Source organism: Monodelphis domestica, chromosome 6 (assembly GCF_027887165.1).
Source record: "Monodelphis domestica isolate mMonDom1 chromosome 6, mMonDom1.pri, whole genome shotgun sequence".
In the NCBI taxonomy this organism is placed as follows: domain Eukaryota; kingdom Metazoa; phylum Chordata; class Mammalia; order Didelphimorphia; family Didelphidae; genus Monodelphis; species Monodelphis domestica.
In genome coordinates this window covers 9,624,315-9,639,905 of record NC_077232.1, presented here as the reverse complement: position 1 = coordinate 9,639,905, position 15,591 = coordinate 9,624,315, and the positions used below count along the sequence as shown (strand labels likewise).

At 55.0% G+C, this 15,591-nt stretch overlaps 1 protein-coding gene across 1 annotated transcript; it reads right to left on the bottom strand.

The window, feature by feature from the left end:
* Positions 1–1,550: 1,550 nt before the first annotated feature.
* On the bottom strand, positions 1,551–8,995 carry LOC100014836 (actin, alpha skeletal muscle 3-like). The gene is made up of 7 exons (XM_056801539.1): positions 8,838–8,995; positions 5,674–5,819; positions 4,758–5,082; positions 4,508–4,669; positions 3,168–3,359; positions 2,463–2,644; positions 1,551–1,891 (listed from the first exon to the last, which is right to left on the bottom strand). The coding sequence occupies exons 2-7, from the start codon at positions 5,800–5,802 to the stop codon at positions 1,748–1,750; spliced, it is 1,134 nt and encodes a 377-aa protein (XP_056657517.1). The 5' UTR covers positions 5,803–5,819; positions 8,838–8,995; the 3' UTR covers positions 1,551–1,747.
* Positions 8,996–15,591: the final 6,596 nt, after the last annotated feature.

Sequence of the window (15,591 nt, the reverse complement as noted above, 5' to 3'; positions counted from 1 at the left end):
TCTGCGTAAATCTTTTGGGATTTCCCATTCATGTTGCAAATGAACTTTTTACTTATTTTAACTTTAAAAAAGAGATTGTGTGTATTTATGGACAGACAAGCTAAGACAGGTTGTGATCACGCAAGAGTGTGTGTATATTTTGTGTGTTTGAGTTCCTAAACTTTTTCTGTGTCAGCTGCTGGCCTTCACATGCCCAAACTCCCCCCAATTCCCATTTAATTTCTCAGACTGCCCTGTGATCCGTTGAAACTGTGCTGGGGAAAGCCCTGATGCGGCAGGGATATTTGGATTATTATTTTTTTAATTAAAAAGGAAAGGAACAATTTCATTAAGGAGGCAACAAAGCAGAATTTGTGGGACATAGCCAAAGCAATATTTGGTTAGAGAAGAATCTTCATCTCTGAGTGCTTCCGTCAATAAAAGGGCAGCTCAGTGAATTGGACATTGAGCTAAAAACTAGAAAAACAAGAAGTTACAATTCCTCAGACCAGAAAAGGAACCCTGACCTCAAAATAAGCCCTCCATGGAGCTAGTTTTCTAATATCGCTTGTTCCCAGGGCCCTCCCAGGTGTGCCAGTCTGGGCTCTCCTTGCTCTGACACTGGTTTTTAAAAAACTATTCAGCGGGCAGCCTGGTGGCTCAGTGGATGGAGAGCCAGGCCCAGAGAAGGTTCTGGGTTCCGATCTGGCCTCAGACCAGCACACAGTGTTGATTCTAGGACGGAAGGGAAGGGTTTAAGAAAAAACAATAGTGTGTATTGTTCCAAGACCGAAGAGCAGCCAGGGCAGGTAATGGGGATGAAATGACCTGTCCAGGGTCACACAGCTGGAAAGTGTGAGGCTACACCCAGCTGCCCCTCACAGTATTGATTCTGAGACAGAAGGGAAGGGGTTGAAAAAAATGATTCTGAATGGTTTTATAGCTGCTTCTTGAGGATGGGAACCCAACCAGAACCTGCCCTTAACAGCAAAAAGTTCAGTCAATCCAGATGGGGTGTGCGGCTCCATCACACTGCTAATAGGAAGGAGGAGGGTTCTATGACCGAATCCACGTCCAGGTTTCCTTTCATACTCTAAGACACCGAAGCTTATCAGAGCAAGGAGGAACCTCCCCAGCCCCGCGGCCATAAAACGGAGGACTATGTGGCCTCTCCCCCTTGTGTATCTGCTTAGCTTCAGTCGGCCTCCGGTCCTCCAGGCCTTCTCACCTGGGACATGGGACTCTGTTCTCCGGCCTTCCCTCCCCCCCCCCCCCAAAGGAGTCAGGCCTGCTGCATCTCGTCCCTCTCTGACCTCTGGCCCTCTTGGACCTCAGTTTCCTTATTGGTAAAGAAGAGAATCGGACAGATGGACGCCCTCAGCATCCCGTTCTAGCCGTCCCAGCTCTAGCGAAGTTCACAGGCCTCCCGTTGGACCTCTGTGTAAAGGAAGGAGACCTGGCTCGCTCCTTGTCGCTTCCCTCCCGCCGCCAGCCTAGAGAGGTCCAGACCCCCCGGGGGAGAGCCGAGCCCCAGCGGCCCACCGGCTAAGCACACCACGGACTGATGCGACTCCTTTCCAGCGCTTTATTGGGATACTCAGAATCTGCGGTTTCTCTTTCCCCGGAAAGGTCACGTGCTTTCCCCCACCCCCAGGAGGAGGGGGAGGGGGAGGAGGAGGAGGAGGAGGAGGGGCCTCCCTGGGCCAGAGGGGGCTTCGGGAAAGGGAAGGACCCAGGAGGGCAGAAGAGGCGGCAGGCTGGCGGCAGCTCAGAAGCACTTCCTGTGCACGATGGAGGGGCCCGCCTCGTCGTACTCCTGCTTGGTGATCCACATCTGCTGGAAGGTGGAGAGGGAGGCCAGGATGGAGCCCCCGATCCAGACGGAGTACTTGCGCTCCGGGGGCGCAATGATCTGTGGGAAGAGAAGAGACGGTCAGGCCCTTCCTGAGCTGCCTCCGCTGGGAAGCCCCAGGGCTGCCGCTCTGTCCCCGCCTCGCCACGGACTTGGAGGCTGCCCTCTTCCGAGGGTCCTGAATTGAGCGACGGTGCTCGGCCACTCCCAGCTCTCTCGCTAGCAAGCCCACGAGTCTCTTCCCTGCCTGGGCCTCAGTTTACCCATCTGTAACGTAAGGGTGTGGCCCTAGGTGGTCTCTGTCAGGTCCCCCCTGCCTTGACAATAGGCATGAAGGGGCCGCTGTGGGTTTCAGAGCCAAAAGGGATAAGAAACCTTCTCCGTCGGGGCCTTTTCCGAATCGTTTCCAGCTCTGCCCCGTTGGTCTTTGGCCCTCACTTGAGGAATGGTGCTGCTGGTCCGAGCCCAGGCCTCCCCCACTCTGCCCTCCCTGGAGAGCTCCCAGGCAGCCCCCAAGCCTCCCCTCCCTGCGGCTGGCTGGCTGACGATGGCATCCCCGGCTCTGGGGACAGGCCGGCCGGGGAGGGTCCGTCTGGGCCAAGGAATCCAGTGTGTTCTGAGGCGCCCCTACCTTGATCTTCATGGTGCTCGGGGCCAGCGCAGTGATCTCCTTCTGCATGCGGTCGGCGATGCCTGGGTACATGGTGGTGCCCCCGGACAAGACGTTGTTGGCGTAGAGGTCCTTGCGGATGTCGATGTCGCACTTCATGATGGAGTTGTACGTGGTCTCGTGGATCCCCGCAGACTCCATGCCTAGGGGACGGGGCGGGGACTCCTTGGGCTTTGTGACCGCCGTTCCCTCTTCCCAGGACCCCTGGCCCGAGTTCGCCGGGAGCCCCGGCAGGACGGACGTTTCTGGGGCCCCTCAAGGTTCCCAAAGGCTCTCCAGACCATCGGAGAAGTTAAGGGAATCGCCCGGGTCGTGGGACAGAGCCCAGCAGTGCCTGAGCGCCGCCTTAGACGCTGTCCTCCAGGGAATGTCTCCCCCGAGAGGTGACCGGAGGAGGAGAGGCCTGACATCGGCCGGGTGGGCCCAGAACCCCCTGGCCTCTCCACAGATGGGAAAACCGAGGCCTTGGGAAGAAAGGGGACTTATCCAAGGCCACAGAGGCCTGGGCAGAGCCCTCTCTGAGCAGGAGGAAGGCGCCCCTGAAGGGACTCTTGTGCAAACCCAAAGGAGAGGCGGCCGGAGGACCCCCCAGCCTCCTTCCCTCGGCCCCCTCGGCCTCAGCAGCTCGGCTCCCCAGCACCATCGGAGGCTGAATGGGCCACTCACCTATGAAGGAGGGCTGGAAGAGGGTCTCGGGGCAGCGGAAGCGCTCGTTGCCGATGGTGATGACCTGCCCGTCCGGCAGCTCATAGCTTTTCTCCAGAGATGAAGATGACGCGGCCGTGGCCATCTCGTTCTCGAAGTCCAGGGCGACGTAGCCCAGCTTCTCCTTGATGTCCCTCACGATCTCCCGCTCGGCTGGGGAGGGAACGCACAGGTCAGAGAGGCAGAGACGAGGCCCCCAGCTTGGCACCATTCTCGGTGACGCCCGCCTCCCCTCTGCCCCGAGAGAGGATGGGGCGGCCCTGCCGGCTCCACCAGGGGACCTGATGATGCCAAAGGCCAGAAGGGGGAGTCTGTGGGGAAAGAATGTCCACTGAAGAACCACCTCGGGGGCTCGAGTCTTTCCCTCTGGGCCTCAGTTTCCTCATCTATAAAATGGGGACCTTGGACCAGATGCCGTCTCCCGGGGCCTGGCCTTGGATAATCTCTTCTCCTTTGGATGGACCATCGATCGGGGCTGATTTAATGATTCAATCTCCTGGGAATCCTCCCAACTGGGCAAAGGAGATCCTGAGAGAGTCCCAGCCCCATTTTTCAGATGAGGAAACTAAGGCTCAGAGAGAGGGATCGTCGTGCCTTCTTGATGCCATCTCCCTGGATAGAATGGAAACTTCTCGAGGGCAGGCAGAGCCTCACTTTTGTCTTTGTGCCCGATGCCAAGCCTAGGACCCAGCACAACTAGTCAGTTAACAAATGCTTGTGCAGGGGGCAGCTGGGATGCTCAGTGGTTAGAGCCAAGCCGAGAGACCGGAGGTCCTGGGTTCAGTCTGGCCTCACCCTTCCTAGCTGGGTGACCCTGGGCGAGTCACTTACCCCCACTGGCCAGCGTTACAGAAGGGCGCCAGAGAATGTCAGCCTAAATTCTGGGTCTGCCCTAGATAAGCTAGGTGTCTTTGGGAGCCTACACTCTCCTCTTGGGTAAATCGAGTCCCTGGAATACTCCGGAAGGATCAGGAAGATGGCAGAGGAGGGTCAGGCTCAGAGCAGAGATTGGTAGTTGGAAGGGACCTTAGAGCTCATCCAGATGGGGAAACTGAGGCCCCTAGAGGGGAAACCCCCAGAGAGCAATGGACTCGAATCCAGGTTGTCTGGCTCCAAATCTAGACTTCCTTCTGGTTGACTGTTCTTGGCCGCAGAGACCCCCCACTCCTGACACTGGGTCATTCTGTTTAGTGCCACCAAGCCTCGGGAGGCCGGCCTCTCCCAGCCGTCAGGTAGTGAGCTCCCTACAGCTGGAGGTATTCAAGGCAAGGGCAGCTGGAGTTCCTGCGGGGGCGGCTCACCGGTGGTGACGAAGGAGTAGCCCCGCTCGGTGAGGATCTTCATCAGGTAGTCGGTGAGGTCTCTGCCCGCCAGGTCCAAGCGCTGGATGGCGTGGGGCAGGGCGTAGCCCTCATAGATGGGCACGTTGTGCGTCACGCCGTCTCCGGAGTCCAGCACGATCCCTGCAGGGGCCACAGGAAGCCGCTCACACCCGCCCCGCCGCTGTCTGAGGTGCTGGGGGGGGCGGGGCGGGGGCGGGGCCCGGCTCACCCGTGGTTCTGCCGGAGGCGTAGAGGGAGAGCACGGCCTGGATGGCCACGTACATGGCCGGCACGTTGAAGGTCTCGAACATGATCTGCGTCATCTTCTCGCGGTTGGCCTTGGGGTTGAGCGGGGCCTCGGTGAGCAGCGTGGGGTGCTCCTCGGGGGCCACGCGCAGCTCGTTGTAGAAGGTGTGGTGCCAGATCTTCTCCATGTCGTCCCAGTTGGTGATGATGCCGTGCTCGATGGGGTACTTGAGCGTCAGGATGCCCCGCTTGCTCTGCGCCTCGTCGCCCACGTAGGCGTCCTTCTGGCCCATGCCCACCATGACGCCCTGCGGACCAGGAAGCGGCGCCGCGTCGGAGAGCGCCCGACGGCGTGCCAGGCTGAAGACGCGCGCCCTCCCCCCGCACCCTGCCCGGCCGGCGGCCGATCCCACCCCTTTTACAGGCGGGGAAACGGAGGCTCCGGGGCGGAAAGGGAATTCTCCCAGCTGAGCCTGACCAAGCACCCGCCTCCGGCGCCGAAACCCTGCAACGGGGAACCCCGCCCGGCCCCCGCCCCCCTGGCCAGACTTCTGGTCCTTCCTCCAGGGCCAGGCGGAGCAAGCCTAATCCATTCCCCCCTTCACTGCCACCAGGGAGCCGGACACGACGTGGGAGCCCGACCGGAGCCCAAAAGGGGGACGATGACTCGTTCAAGGTGACACAGCCGGTCTGCGCCCACCCAGGCCCCTGAGGCTCCCTAGAAAGAAGTGGGGGTGGGGGTGCCCCGGGACAAGGACTGGGGGGGAGGGGGAGGAGTGGAATGCCAGGTTCTGTCTCCCTCCCTCTGCCTCTCTCCGTCTCCCCGACGGCCTGTCCCGGTCTTCAGCTCCGAGACTGGCCCCTTCCCCCGGCCTCCCTCCTCCCTCCAGGCTACGTACCTGGTGGCGGGGCCGACCCACGATGGAGGGAAACACTGCCCTGGGCGCATCGTCCCCGGCGAAGCCGGCCTTCACCAGCCCGGAGCCGTTGTCGCAGACCAGTGCGGTGACCTCGTCCTCGTCGCACATGGTGGCCGGGGTTGTGGCTGGAAGGGAAAGGGCTGAAGTGAGGAAAAGGAGGACTCGGAGGCCCGCCGCGCCCCGCGGCTCAACTAGCTTCCTCTACCCAGAAGGTTGGCCTTTGTTTTACTTGTCCGGAGAACAAAGGGACCTCCGTCCTCCCTTAGTCCTCATTTAACACAGGGGGAAACTGAGGCCTGCAGAGGGGCCTGCCTGCTCCATTGTCCTACTGGGAGAAAGACCCAAATTTTGCCCTTGGAAGAGGAGGGAGGAGAGAAGAGGGGCGCCTGGCCTGGCCCGGCCCCGCCCCCGCCCCCGCCCCCTCCCTGAGAGCTGGAGGCAGGTCTGGCCCTAATACTGCCCCCCCCAACCCCGGGGTCCTGATCAGTCTATTCCCATTAGAGAGTGGCTGGGGGGAGGGCTTGGGGGGCTCATCCCTCTGCAGCCTGATCCTCAGCTCAGTGCCTGGCACCCAGCAAGTGCCAAACATGCTTATTGGCTGACTGAGTTGGCTTCCCTTCCCCTCTCCTGGTCCCCCACTCCATTCAGTTATGGGCTGGACGGGTCCTAGTCCCAGCTGGGAACACCTGCTCGCTCCCTCCCTCTCTCTCTGTCTCTCTTTTCCTCTCTCTCTGTCTCTGTCTCTGTCTCTGTCTGTCTCTGTCTCTCTTTTCCTCTCTCTGTCTCTATCTCTCTTCTCTCTTTTCATCTCTCCTGTCTCTCTTTTCCTATCTCTCTTCTCTCTTTTCATCTCTCTCTGTCTCTCTTTTCCTATCTGTCTCTCTTTTCCTCTCTCTCTGTCTCTCTTTTCCTTGCTCTCTGTCTCTCTTTTCCTCTTTCTCTGTCTCTCTTTTCCTCTCTCTCTGTCTCTCTTTTCCTCTCTCTTTTCCTATCTCTCTGTCTCTCTTTTTCTCTCTCTCTGTCTCTCTTTTTCTCTCTCTGTCTCTCTTTTTCTCTCTCTCTGTCTCTCTTTTCCTCTCTCTCTGTCTCTCTTTTCCTCTCTCTCTGTCTCTCTTTTCCTCTCTCTTTTCCTATCTCTCTGTCTCTCTTTTCCTTTCTCTCTGTCTCTCTTTTTCTCTCTCTCTGTCTCTTTTCCTCTCTCTTTTCCTATCTCTCTGTCTCTCTTTTCCTCTCTCTCTGTCTCTCTTTTCCTCTCTCTCTGTCTCTTTTCCTCTCTCTTTTCCTATCTCTCTGTCTCTCTTTTCCTCTCTCTCTGTCTCTCTTTTCCTCTCTCTCTGTCTCTCTTTTCCTCTCTCTCTGTCTCTCTTTTTCTCTCTCTCTCTGTCTCTCTTTTCCTCTCTCTCTGTCTCTCTTTTCCTCTCTCTCTGTCTCTCTTTTTCTCTCTCTCTGTCTCTTTTCCTCTCTCTTTTCCTCTCTCTCTGTCTCTCTTTTCCTCTCTCTCTGTCTCTCTTTTCCTCTCTCTCTGTCTCTCTTTTCCTCTCTCTCTGTCTCTCTTTTCCTCTCTCTCTGTCTCTCTTTTCCTCTCTCTCTGTCTCTCTTTTCCTCTCTCTCTGTCTCTCTTTTCCTCTCTCTCTGTCTCTCTTTTCCTCTCTCTCTGTCTCTCTTTTTCTCTCTCTCTGTCTCTTTTCCTCTCTCTTTTCCTCTCTCTCTGTCTCTCTTTTCCTCTCTCTCTGTCTCTCTTTTCCTCTCTCTCTGTCTCTCTTTTCCTCTCTCTCTGTCTCTCTTTTTCTCTCTCTCTGTCTCTTTTCCTCTCTCTTTTCCTCTCTCTCTGTCTCTCTTTTCCTCTCTCTCTGTCTCTTTTCCTCTCTCTTTTCCTCTCTCTCTGTCTCTCTTTTCCTCTCTCTCTGTCTCTCTTTTCCTCTCTCTCTGTCTCTCTTTTCCTCTCTCTCTGTCTCTCTTTTTCTCTCTCTCTGTCTCTTTTCCTCTCTCTTTTCCTCTCTCTCTGTCTCTCTTTTCCTCTCTCTCTGTCTCTCTTTTCCTCTCTCTCTGTCTCTCTTTTCCTCTCTCTCTGTCTCTCTTTTTCTCTCTCTCTGTCTCTTTTCCTCTCTCTTTTCCTCTCTCTCTGTCTCTCTTTTCCTCTCTCTCTGTCTCTCTTTTCCTCTCTCTCTGTCTCTTTTCCTCTCTCTTTTCCTCTCTCTCTGTCTCTCTTTTCCTCTCTCTCTGTCTCTCTTTTCCTCTCTCTCTGTCTCTCTTTTCCTCTCTCTCTGTCTCTCTTTTCCTCTCTCTCTGTCTCTCTTTTCCTCTCTCTCTGTCTCTCTTTTTCTCTCTCTCTGTCTCTTTTCCTCTCTCTTTTCCTCTCTCTCTGTCTCTCTTTTCCTCTCTCTCTGTCTCTCTTTTCCTCTCTCTCTGTCTCTCTTTTCCTCTCTCTCTGTCTCTCTTTTCCTCTCTCTCTGTCTCTTTTCCTCTCTCTTTTCCTCTCTCTCTGTCTCTCTTTTCCTCTCTCTCTGTCTCTCTTTTTCTCTCTCTCTGTCTCTTTTCCTCTCTCTTTTCCTCTCTCTCTGTCTCTCTTTTCCTCTCTCTCTGTCTCTCTTTTCCTCTCTCTCTGTCTCTCTTTTCCTCTCTCTCTGTCTCTCTTTTCCTCTCTCTCTGTCTCTCTTTTCCTATCTCTCTGTCTCTCTTTTCCTCTCTCTTTTCCTCTCTCTCTGTCTCTCTTTTCCTCTCTCTCTGTCTCTTTTCCTCTCTCTTTTCCTCTCTCTCTGTCTCTCTTTTCCTCTCTCTCTGTCTCTCTTTTTCTCTCTCTCTGTCTCTTTTCCTCTCTCTCTGTCTCTCTTTTCCTCTCTCTCTGTCTCTCTTTTCCTCTCTCTCTGTCTCTCTTTTCCTCTCTCTCTGTCTCTCTTTTCCTCTCTCTCTGTCTCTCTTTTCCTATCTCTCTGTCTCTGTCTCTCTCCCTCTCCCCTCCTCTCTCTTTTGCACCCCTTCCTGCTGGGAGAATCTTAGGGCTGCTGGAATGCTCCAGCTCCCTGGGCTCATGTCTAGCCACAACCAAGGGCTCTTCCCTGCCCCGGGTCCAACACCTGGGTCCCCCGGCTCCTAGCCCACCGTAGGAGAAGTGCGTGGAAGGACAGGCATTCCTGGGTTCTTACCAGCTCCGGAGGGCTCAGAAGTTCTGGGAGGAGAACACTGGCAGGTGGTCTAGGTCAGGCCTGCCCCGGGGTATTTATACCTGAGTGTGGGGGGAGGAGGAGGCCCGGGTGCTGGCGGTGCTACATTGGATCCCCTTCCCCCTCCCTGGGGTGACAGTCTCAAGGGCTCCATATTTGGACAAGGTCCAGAGCAGCTGTCCAGCAGGGCCCTTTCATGGGCAAGGCCAGGCTGCGAGGGTGACGATCCCAGGTTCAGCCCCTTGGCTCTGGGCACCCTTCCCTCCTGGGGCCGCTCCTGCTGGCCATGTATGGGTAAACAGGGTCCTGGGGTGGGAGGGGGCTCGGCCCCACAATGCCACCCGGGGGGCCCAGGCTGCTTTTGGTGCTTGCTAACCGAGCGCCCTCTGCCAGGTTTTCTGGGAGCTATTCTTGGGGCTCTCCTCCTCCTCTTGAGGCGCCAGGGAGAAGGGGCAGAGGAAAGGGTGCTGTGGCTCAGGGGAGCTCTGGGTGAGGAAGAGAAGGGCTCAGGGTGCTGGGGTGACCCAGGGAAGCTCCCCTGGACTTGACTGACCCCAGCAAGCCCTTCCTCTCCCCCAGTGGGGCCTCCTTGTAAGCCGAGAAGGCCAGTCACTTAGTGGTGGCCTCTGCAGATGCCAAGAAGGCTCTACCCCTTCCAAAAAAACACCCAGCCTCCTTCTCTGCATGCCACCAACTGACAGTTATTCCGTGCATGTAGTAGGTGCTTAATTAACGCGTGTCGAACTGAATTCCTCTGGATCCCCGAGCTCCAGGCAACTCCCCAGCGTGAGCCTCCCCCTTCTTTGACTACACCTGGACAGGGCCTCCCAGCATGGAAACTCCATCCCCTGTTGCATATGGACTTCTCATCTATAACTTCTATCTGAAACCTGGGGCCGGTGATTTGGCCAGTCGTTCCCAAAGGGTCTGAGGCAGCAGGATCTGAACCCAGGGCTCCCTGACTCCAAGGCTCTTTTTTACCGAAGAACGCAAGCTCTCTGAGGACAGGGCTGGTTGCCAAGGGCCCCCCAGAGTCCTTGGCTCCTCGCAGGAGCTTCCTACAGAGAGGCCTGGCTCTGGAGGGAGGCCCTGGGTCCTGCTCCTGACCTTAGAGCCTGTGTGACTTTGGGCAAGTCCCTTCCTTTTGGATGAGCTGGCCTTGGGGGTCCCTTCCAGGGCTCTGTCTGTGGTCCTGTTTAGATCATCCATTGGGTTGGAGGGACTTTGTTTTTAAGGCCCTGAAAATTTGCTGGAAGATATTCGGAAATGATCATATCCCTCCTTTCTGGGGTGCTTCCAGGCTTATAAAACCCCAGGTAGGTAATTCAAGAGTTCCCCCCATTGTGCTGATGAGGAAACTGAGGCACGAGGTGTGTACTTTGCTCTCCAAGCCAGTCAGAATTAGAGCGGGCACTGAAGAGGGGCCACGTTGGGCCTGGGGGTCCCCAGGGCCCAGCTCTCCTTTCTCCCTCTTGATTGGGGCTCCAGCTCCCCATCTCACGTCAGAGCAGTCCATGGGGGTCCGGGCTGGTGCAGCTCCTTTGCCTGGAGCCCCCTGCCCCATGCCAGGAAGGCAAGGCAGTGTGGGAAGGAGATTGCAGGCCTGGGTGGGGGTGGCCGAGGGAGAGGGAGCCACCGAGGGCGAGCCATGGAGAGGCCAGGCGGGGCTCCTTTCCTCAAGAAGAGGCTGAGCCCAGCAAAGATTAAAAATATCAGGGGATCAGAGTGGGGGGTTGGGGTGTGGAGGTAGCTGGGGGTGGGTGAGCTCAGGCGCAGCCAGGAATAGCCCAGGGGGCAAATGTGAGCTCAGTCCCTTATGAGGAAGTAGCACCACTCAGCAAGAGGATTCCTTGAGTGGAGGCACACCAGAGCTGCCCATCTAGGGAGATGCAAGGTCAGGTCAGGAGGGGCAGCCAGGGAGGAAAGCCCGGAGCGAGGAGGGCAGGCAGGAGGGAGGGAGAGACTCTTGGGGCTGACTCTGGGGGGGCGAGCCCTCCTCTGGCCCATTGGGCCTCAGCCAAGTGCTTTTAGGGAGGCCACTCAGCTTGGGACAGGTGGGCGTTGGGGTCCCAGCCTCCTGCGTGCCAAGCGCTGGGTGAACCATCGAGCTCCAAAGGAAGGCAAAAGCCAATCCCTGCTTTCAAGGAGCTCCAGTCTAGTGGAGGAAGCCACAAGCCACAAGCCACGACCCCTCTATGGAGGACACAGTGAAGGCAATCTCAGAGGGAAGGCAACTAATGAGGATGGCTGAAATGAAGGGAGATCTGGGAAAGCTTCCTGGAGGAGGTGGGATTTTAGCTGGGACTCGAAGAAATCCAGGGAAGCCAAGGAGTGGAGAGGAAAAAGGAGGGAAGTCCAGATTCCGAAGATGGAGGGTCTTGTGCAAGGAAGAGCCAGGAGCCTCAGTGGCACTGAATTGAAGAGTTCTCCTTAGGGAGGAAGACTTAAGAGGGCTGGAAAAGGAGGAGGGGGATCACATAGAAAGTGCTCTGAAGGGGCAGCTGGGTAGCTCAGTGAATAGAGAGCCAGGCCTAGAGATGGGAGGTTGTAGGTTCAAATCAGAAAGAAAGAAGGAAGGAAAAAAGAAAGAAAGAAAAAGAAGGAAGAGAGGAAAGAAAAAAGAAAGGAAGGAAAGAAAGAAAAGGAAGAAAGGAAAGAAAGAAGGAAAAGGAAGGAAGGAAAGGAAGAAAAGAAGGAAGGAAAGAAAGAAAGGAAGAAAAGAAAGAAAGAAGGAAAGAAAGAAAAGGAAGGAAGGAAAGGAAGAAGGAAGGAAAGAAAGAAAGCATGCTTTGAACATCCCACAGAGGACCGTGTGTTTGATCTTGGAGCCATAGGGAGCTTCTGGAGTTTAATGGGAAGGGAGGTGCCATGATCAGACCTGCAATTGGGGAAGGTTACTTTGGCAGCTGAGTGGCAAGAGCAGAGAGTGAGACGAGACCTGACCCCCCACCCCAGCAGAGGATGGTGATAGCCCAGGGGGGAGAGGAGATGAGGGCCAGCACCAGAGTGGCGGCAATGTCAGAGGAGAGAGGGAGGCGAATTCGAGACTTGCTGGGGGAAAGGATGCAACTTTGGCAAAGATTCGATATGGGGAGGGACAGAGTGAAGCACTAAAGCTGAGACCCAGGGTGCAAGCCTGGGAGACTGGGAGGAGGACAGCGTCCTTGACAGCAGCTGGCGGGCGAGTTTATCTCCTTTACAGTATCTCTGGGACGGCCCCTTCAGGACGGGGGTCAACAGAGAGGAAGATGCCATGTCGGTATATCTGGAAGGCTTCGGGCTGCGATGATCATGGAGTACCTGGGAGCCACCGATTGGCTAGGAGGCATGACCTGGGTGAAGATCCAACAAAGGAGACAGAGAAGGAGCGGTCCCAGAGGTAGGAGGAGGACCAGGAGGGAAGGCCCTGAACTCCCAGAGAAGAGGGTCTCCAGGAGGAGAGGAGACCACCAGGGCCAAAGGCTGCAGCGAGTTTGAGGACGAGACCTGAGAAAAGCTCACAGCTTGGGCAACCTCTCAGAGGGCCCAGTTTCAGTGGAACGATGGGCTCCACAGCAGAAAAGAATGAGGAAAGGAGATAGACGCGCCCATCGTGGCTGGCTTTCTTGCAAGCTAACGTCCTTCTGAGGAGGGGGCGAGCGAGTAGACAAGGAGAGCTTGAAGATAAATGAGAGAGCTGGGAAGATTGCGGGGACCAACTGCTGGAGAAGCCAGGAGGGAATGAGATCAGGGGTGCCCCGGGAGGGAGGGGAAGGAGGAGGCTTCTGGGAGCTGGAGACCAGGGAGGAGAGGGAGAGCCCAGAGAATGGCTTGGCTGGGAGTGCGGGGAGCCACAGGCAGTCTGGGAAGGCTGCTGTGCCGAGTGGAAAAGTGAGGCAGTTAGGGAGGTCTGGAGGGATTGCCTTGCTGCATGGAGGGCCCTGGAAGGTTCCATGACCCAGCGCTGTGGTGGCCCCAGTTGGCCTCTCCAGTATCATTTGGAAGCCCGTGAACAGGAGAGAAGGGCGCAGATGCGGGTGGGGGGTAGGAAAGGTGCAGGCTTGGTCAGGCATATCTGGGACAGATGAAGGGGAAAAGGGACTGGAGAGAAGGCGAGGAGGGAGAGGTCAGTGTGGAGAAGGGAGGAGAGTTTAACCAGCTGGGTGGGGGGTGGCTTGGGATAGACGGATTGGAGAGCCCTGCCACGAGAACGAATCCACTCAAATAGTAAATGCCAGAGTTCCTCCCCATGGAAGTGGTGTGTTTGTGGGAGATGAGCCAGAGGGAGGAAGAGCCTAGGAGTGACCTCCTCCTCCAGGCAGAGAGCCAAATAGCCAGAATTACACCTTCCCATCCCAGGGAGACCCAAAGCCTAAGGGGTTTTTTGTTTGAAACCCTCACCTTTCACCTTGGAATCAATCCTGTGTATTGGCTCCAAGGCAGAAGAGTGGTCAGGGCTAGGCAATGGTGGTCAAGTGACTTGTCCAGCGTCACACAGCTAATGAGGTCACATTTGAACCCAGGACCTCCTGTCTCTAGGCCTGGCTCTCCATCTACTGAGCCACTCAGCTGTCTCCACCCCAAGTTTTTAATAATGATGCATTAATGAAAACATGGAGGACATTGACTAAAACAAATTTCCTCGGAGCTGACTTGAGGTATCTCTAGTACACGTGTCCCAGTTCACTAGGAAGGACGCCATATGCTTGTTGCCAGCCTTGGTGATGTTTGGGCGAGTATCATGTCTACCTAGTGACTCGTGCTTGGGAGATGGAGAGTGTGCGTGGGCTTCTTACAGCTGAGAGATCTGCCAGAAGAGCTCACCACTGGCCAGGACAGCATGATGCTTGGGTCCATTGCCATGCATGCATTCATTCATTCATTCATTCATCTGCTCCATTGTATTCTGGGCTTACCAATCATAGGACAAAAGAAACATTTCAAAATTCTAAGGAGAACAGAAGACTATTGTATATAAGACTGAGGATCTCCATTATGTACAATTTACTTTTCTTTTAAACACAGAAAAAATACAAAATATCACTTCTACAGCTCTCCTCTTGTCCATCATTCTTTCTGGCCTTCCTTCTGTTCTGTACATTTAAAAAATGCTTTAATACCTATTCCTTTCCTTCCTTCCTTCCTTCCTTCCTTCCTTCCTTCCTTCCTTCCTTCCTTCCTTCCTTCCTTTCTTCCTTCCTTCCTTCCTTCCTTCCTCCCTCCCTCCCTCCCTTTCTTCCTCCCTCCCTTCCTTCCTTCCTTCCTTCCTTCCTTCCTTCCTTCCTTCCTTCCTTCCTTTCTTCCTCCCTCCCTTCCTTCCTTCCTTCCTTCCTTCCTTCCTTCCTTCCTTCCTTCCTTCCTTCCTTCCTTCCTTCCTTCCTTCCTTCCTTCCTTCCTTCCTTCCTTCCTTCCTTCCTTCCTTCCTTCCTTCCTTCCTTCCTTCCTTCCTTCCTTCCTTCCTTCCTCCCTCCCTCCCTCCCTCCCTCCCTCCCTCCCTTCCTTCCTTCCTTCCTTCCTTCCTTCCTTCCTTCCTTTCCCTTTCTCTTTTTTCCCTTCACCATTTCTACTGGAAAGAAAAAGAAGAAAAACAAAACCTTTACATGCATAGTCAAATGAAACACGCTACTCTATTCATCAAAAAATGTGTCTGATTCTCTCTCTTGGCTCCAGAACCTCAGCAACAAGTTTCCCATCTTGGTGAGTCTGCATTGATCAAAGTTCTTGAGTGGTTCAGTTCCCCCCCATTATGTTAATAAAGTTGAAGGGCAGCAGTTTCTTTTAGCCACTTAAAAGAGCAGCTTTTCCAAGGGAATATTTATTTGAAAACGAACATACAAACACTCGCCTAACACCTGGTGGGGGCATCATTTTCCCTTCGCCATCTTGGGCTGGGAAAGAGAAGCAGATTAGGCTCCCGGTTTCTGTATAAGAAGCTTCAAATCCCAACCCCCTTGGGCTCAGGTCCTTACAACCTGGTTTATTAGCCCTTGCTGGGCTGGCAGCAATATTGGGCCTGGAATCCTGACTCCAAGGTCACTGTGGCTGGAGCTCCCAGGCCTGAGGACTCCACCACCTGTGGCTAGAACTGAAAAGGACAAACAAAACAGACCAACCCCAGGCCAGATTCTCTGGATCTTAAAGGGTTAGCTGAGTTCATGGAGCACATGCTGTGGGTGGACAGGACCTTCAACCCCTGGATGTTGCCAGGGAGAGACAGAAGCAGAGAGGGAGGGAGGGAGGGAGGGAGAAACAGAGAGGAAAAGAGAGGAGGAGAGACAGAGACAAGGAGAGAGAGACAGAGGGGGAGAAGGAGAGAGTAAGAGAGACACAAACAGAGACAGAGAAAGACAAACAGAGGCTGTCTCATTCTGCTAGCTTTAAACAATGGAAAGAGGCTGCTTCCAACCACAGGGTAGGGCAGTGATGGGCAACCTTTTGAGCTTGGTGTGTCAAAATTCACCCCAAAACCGAGCATAACTTAGATGGTGTCACTTTGAGAAAAAAAAAAAAACACGTCCTTCTTGGCATGTGGCCCCATACTTCTCTGTGGCCACGTGTCATCAAAAATGGCTACATGTGTCAGTGCTGACATGTGTGTCATAGGTTAACCATCACGGGGGTAGGGTACATGCAGGATGTCCTCTCTTAGTATCAGATCCCTATTGTTTCCCAAAGGAGCACCTCCATCTTTGGTGATGTGGTCAGGTTCAACAAAGCCTCCTTACATTTCTAAAAGTTAGTTGTTTGTTTTTTACAT

What these genes read in the sequence shown, in the direction of transcription:
- LOC100014836 (XM_056801539.1), bottom strand. Translation starts at nt 5,802, where the DNA reads ATGTGCGACGAGGACGAGGTCACCGCACTGGTCTGCGACAACGGCTCC. An exon ending in CGCCTCCGGCAGAACCACGG is followed by an intron (nt 4,670 to 4,757) that starts GTGAGCCGGGCC and finishes TGGCCCCTGCAG; the next exon opens with GGATCGTGCTGGACTCCGGA. An exon ending in CTACTCCTTCGTCACCACCG is followed by an intron (nt 3,360 to 4,507) that starts GTGAGCCGCCCC and finishes TTCCCTCCCCAG; the next exon opens with CCGAGCGGGAGATCGTGAGG.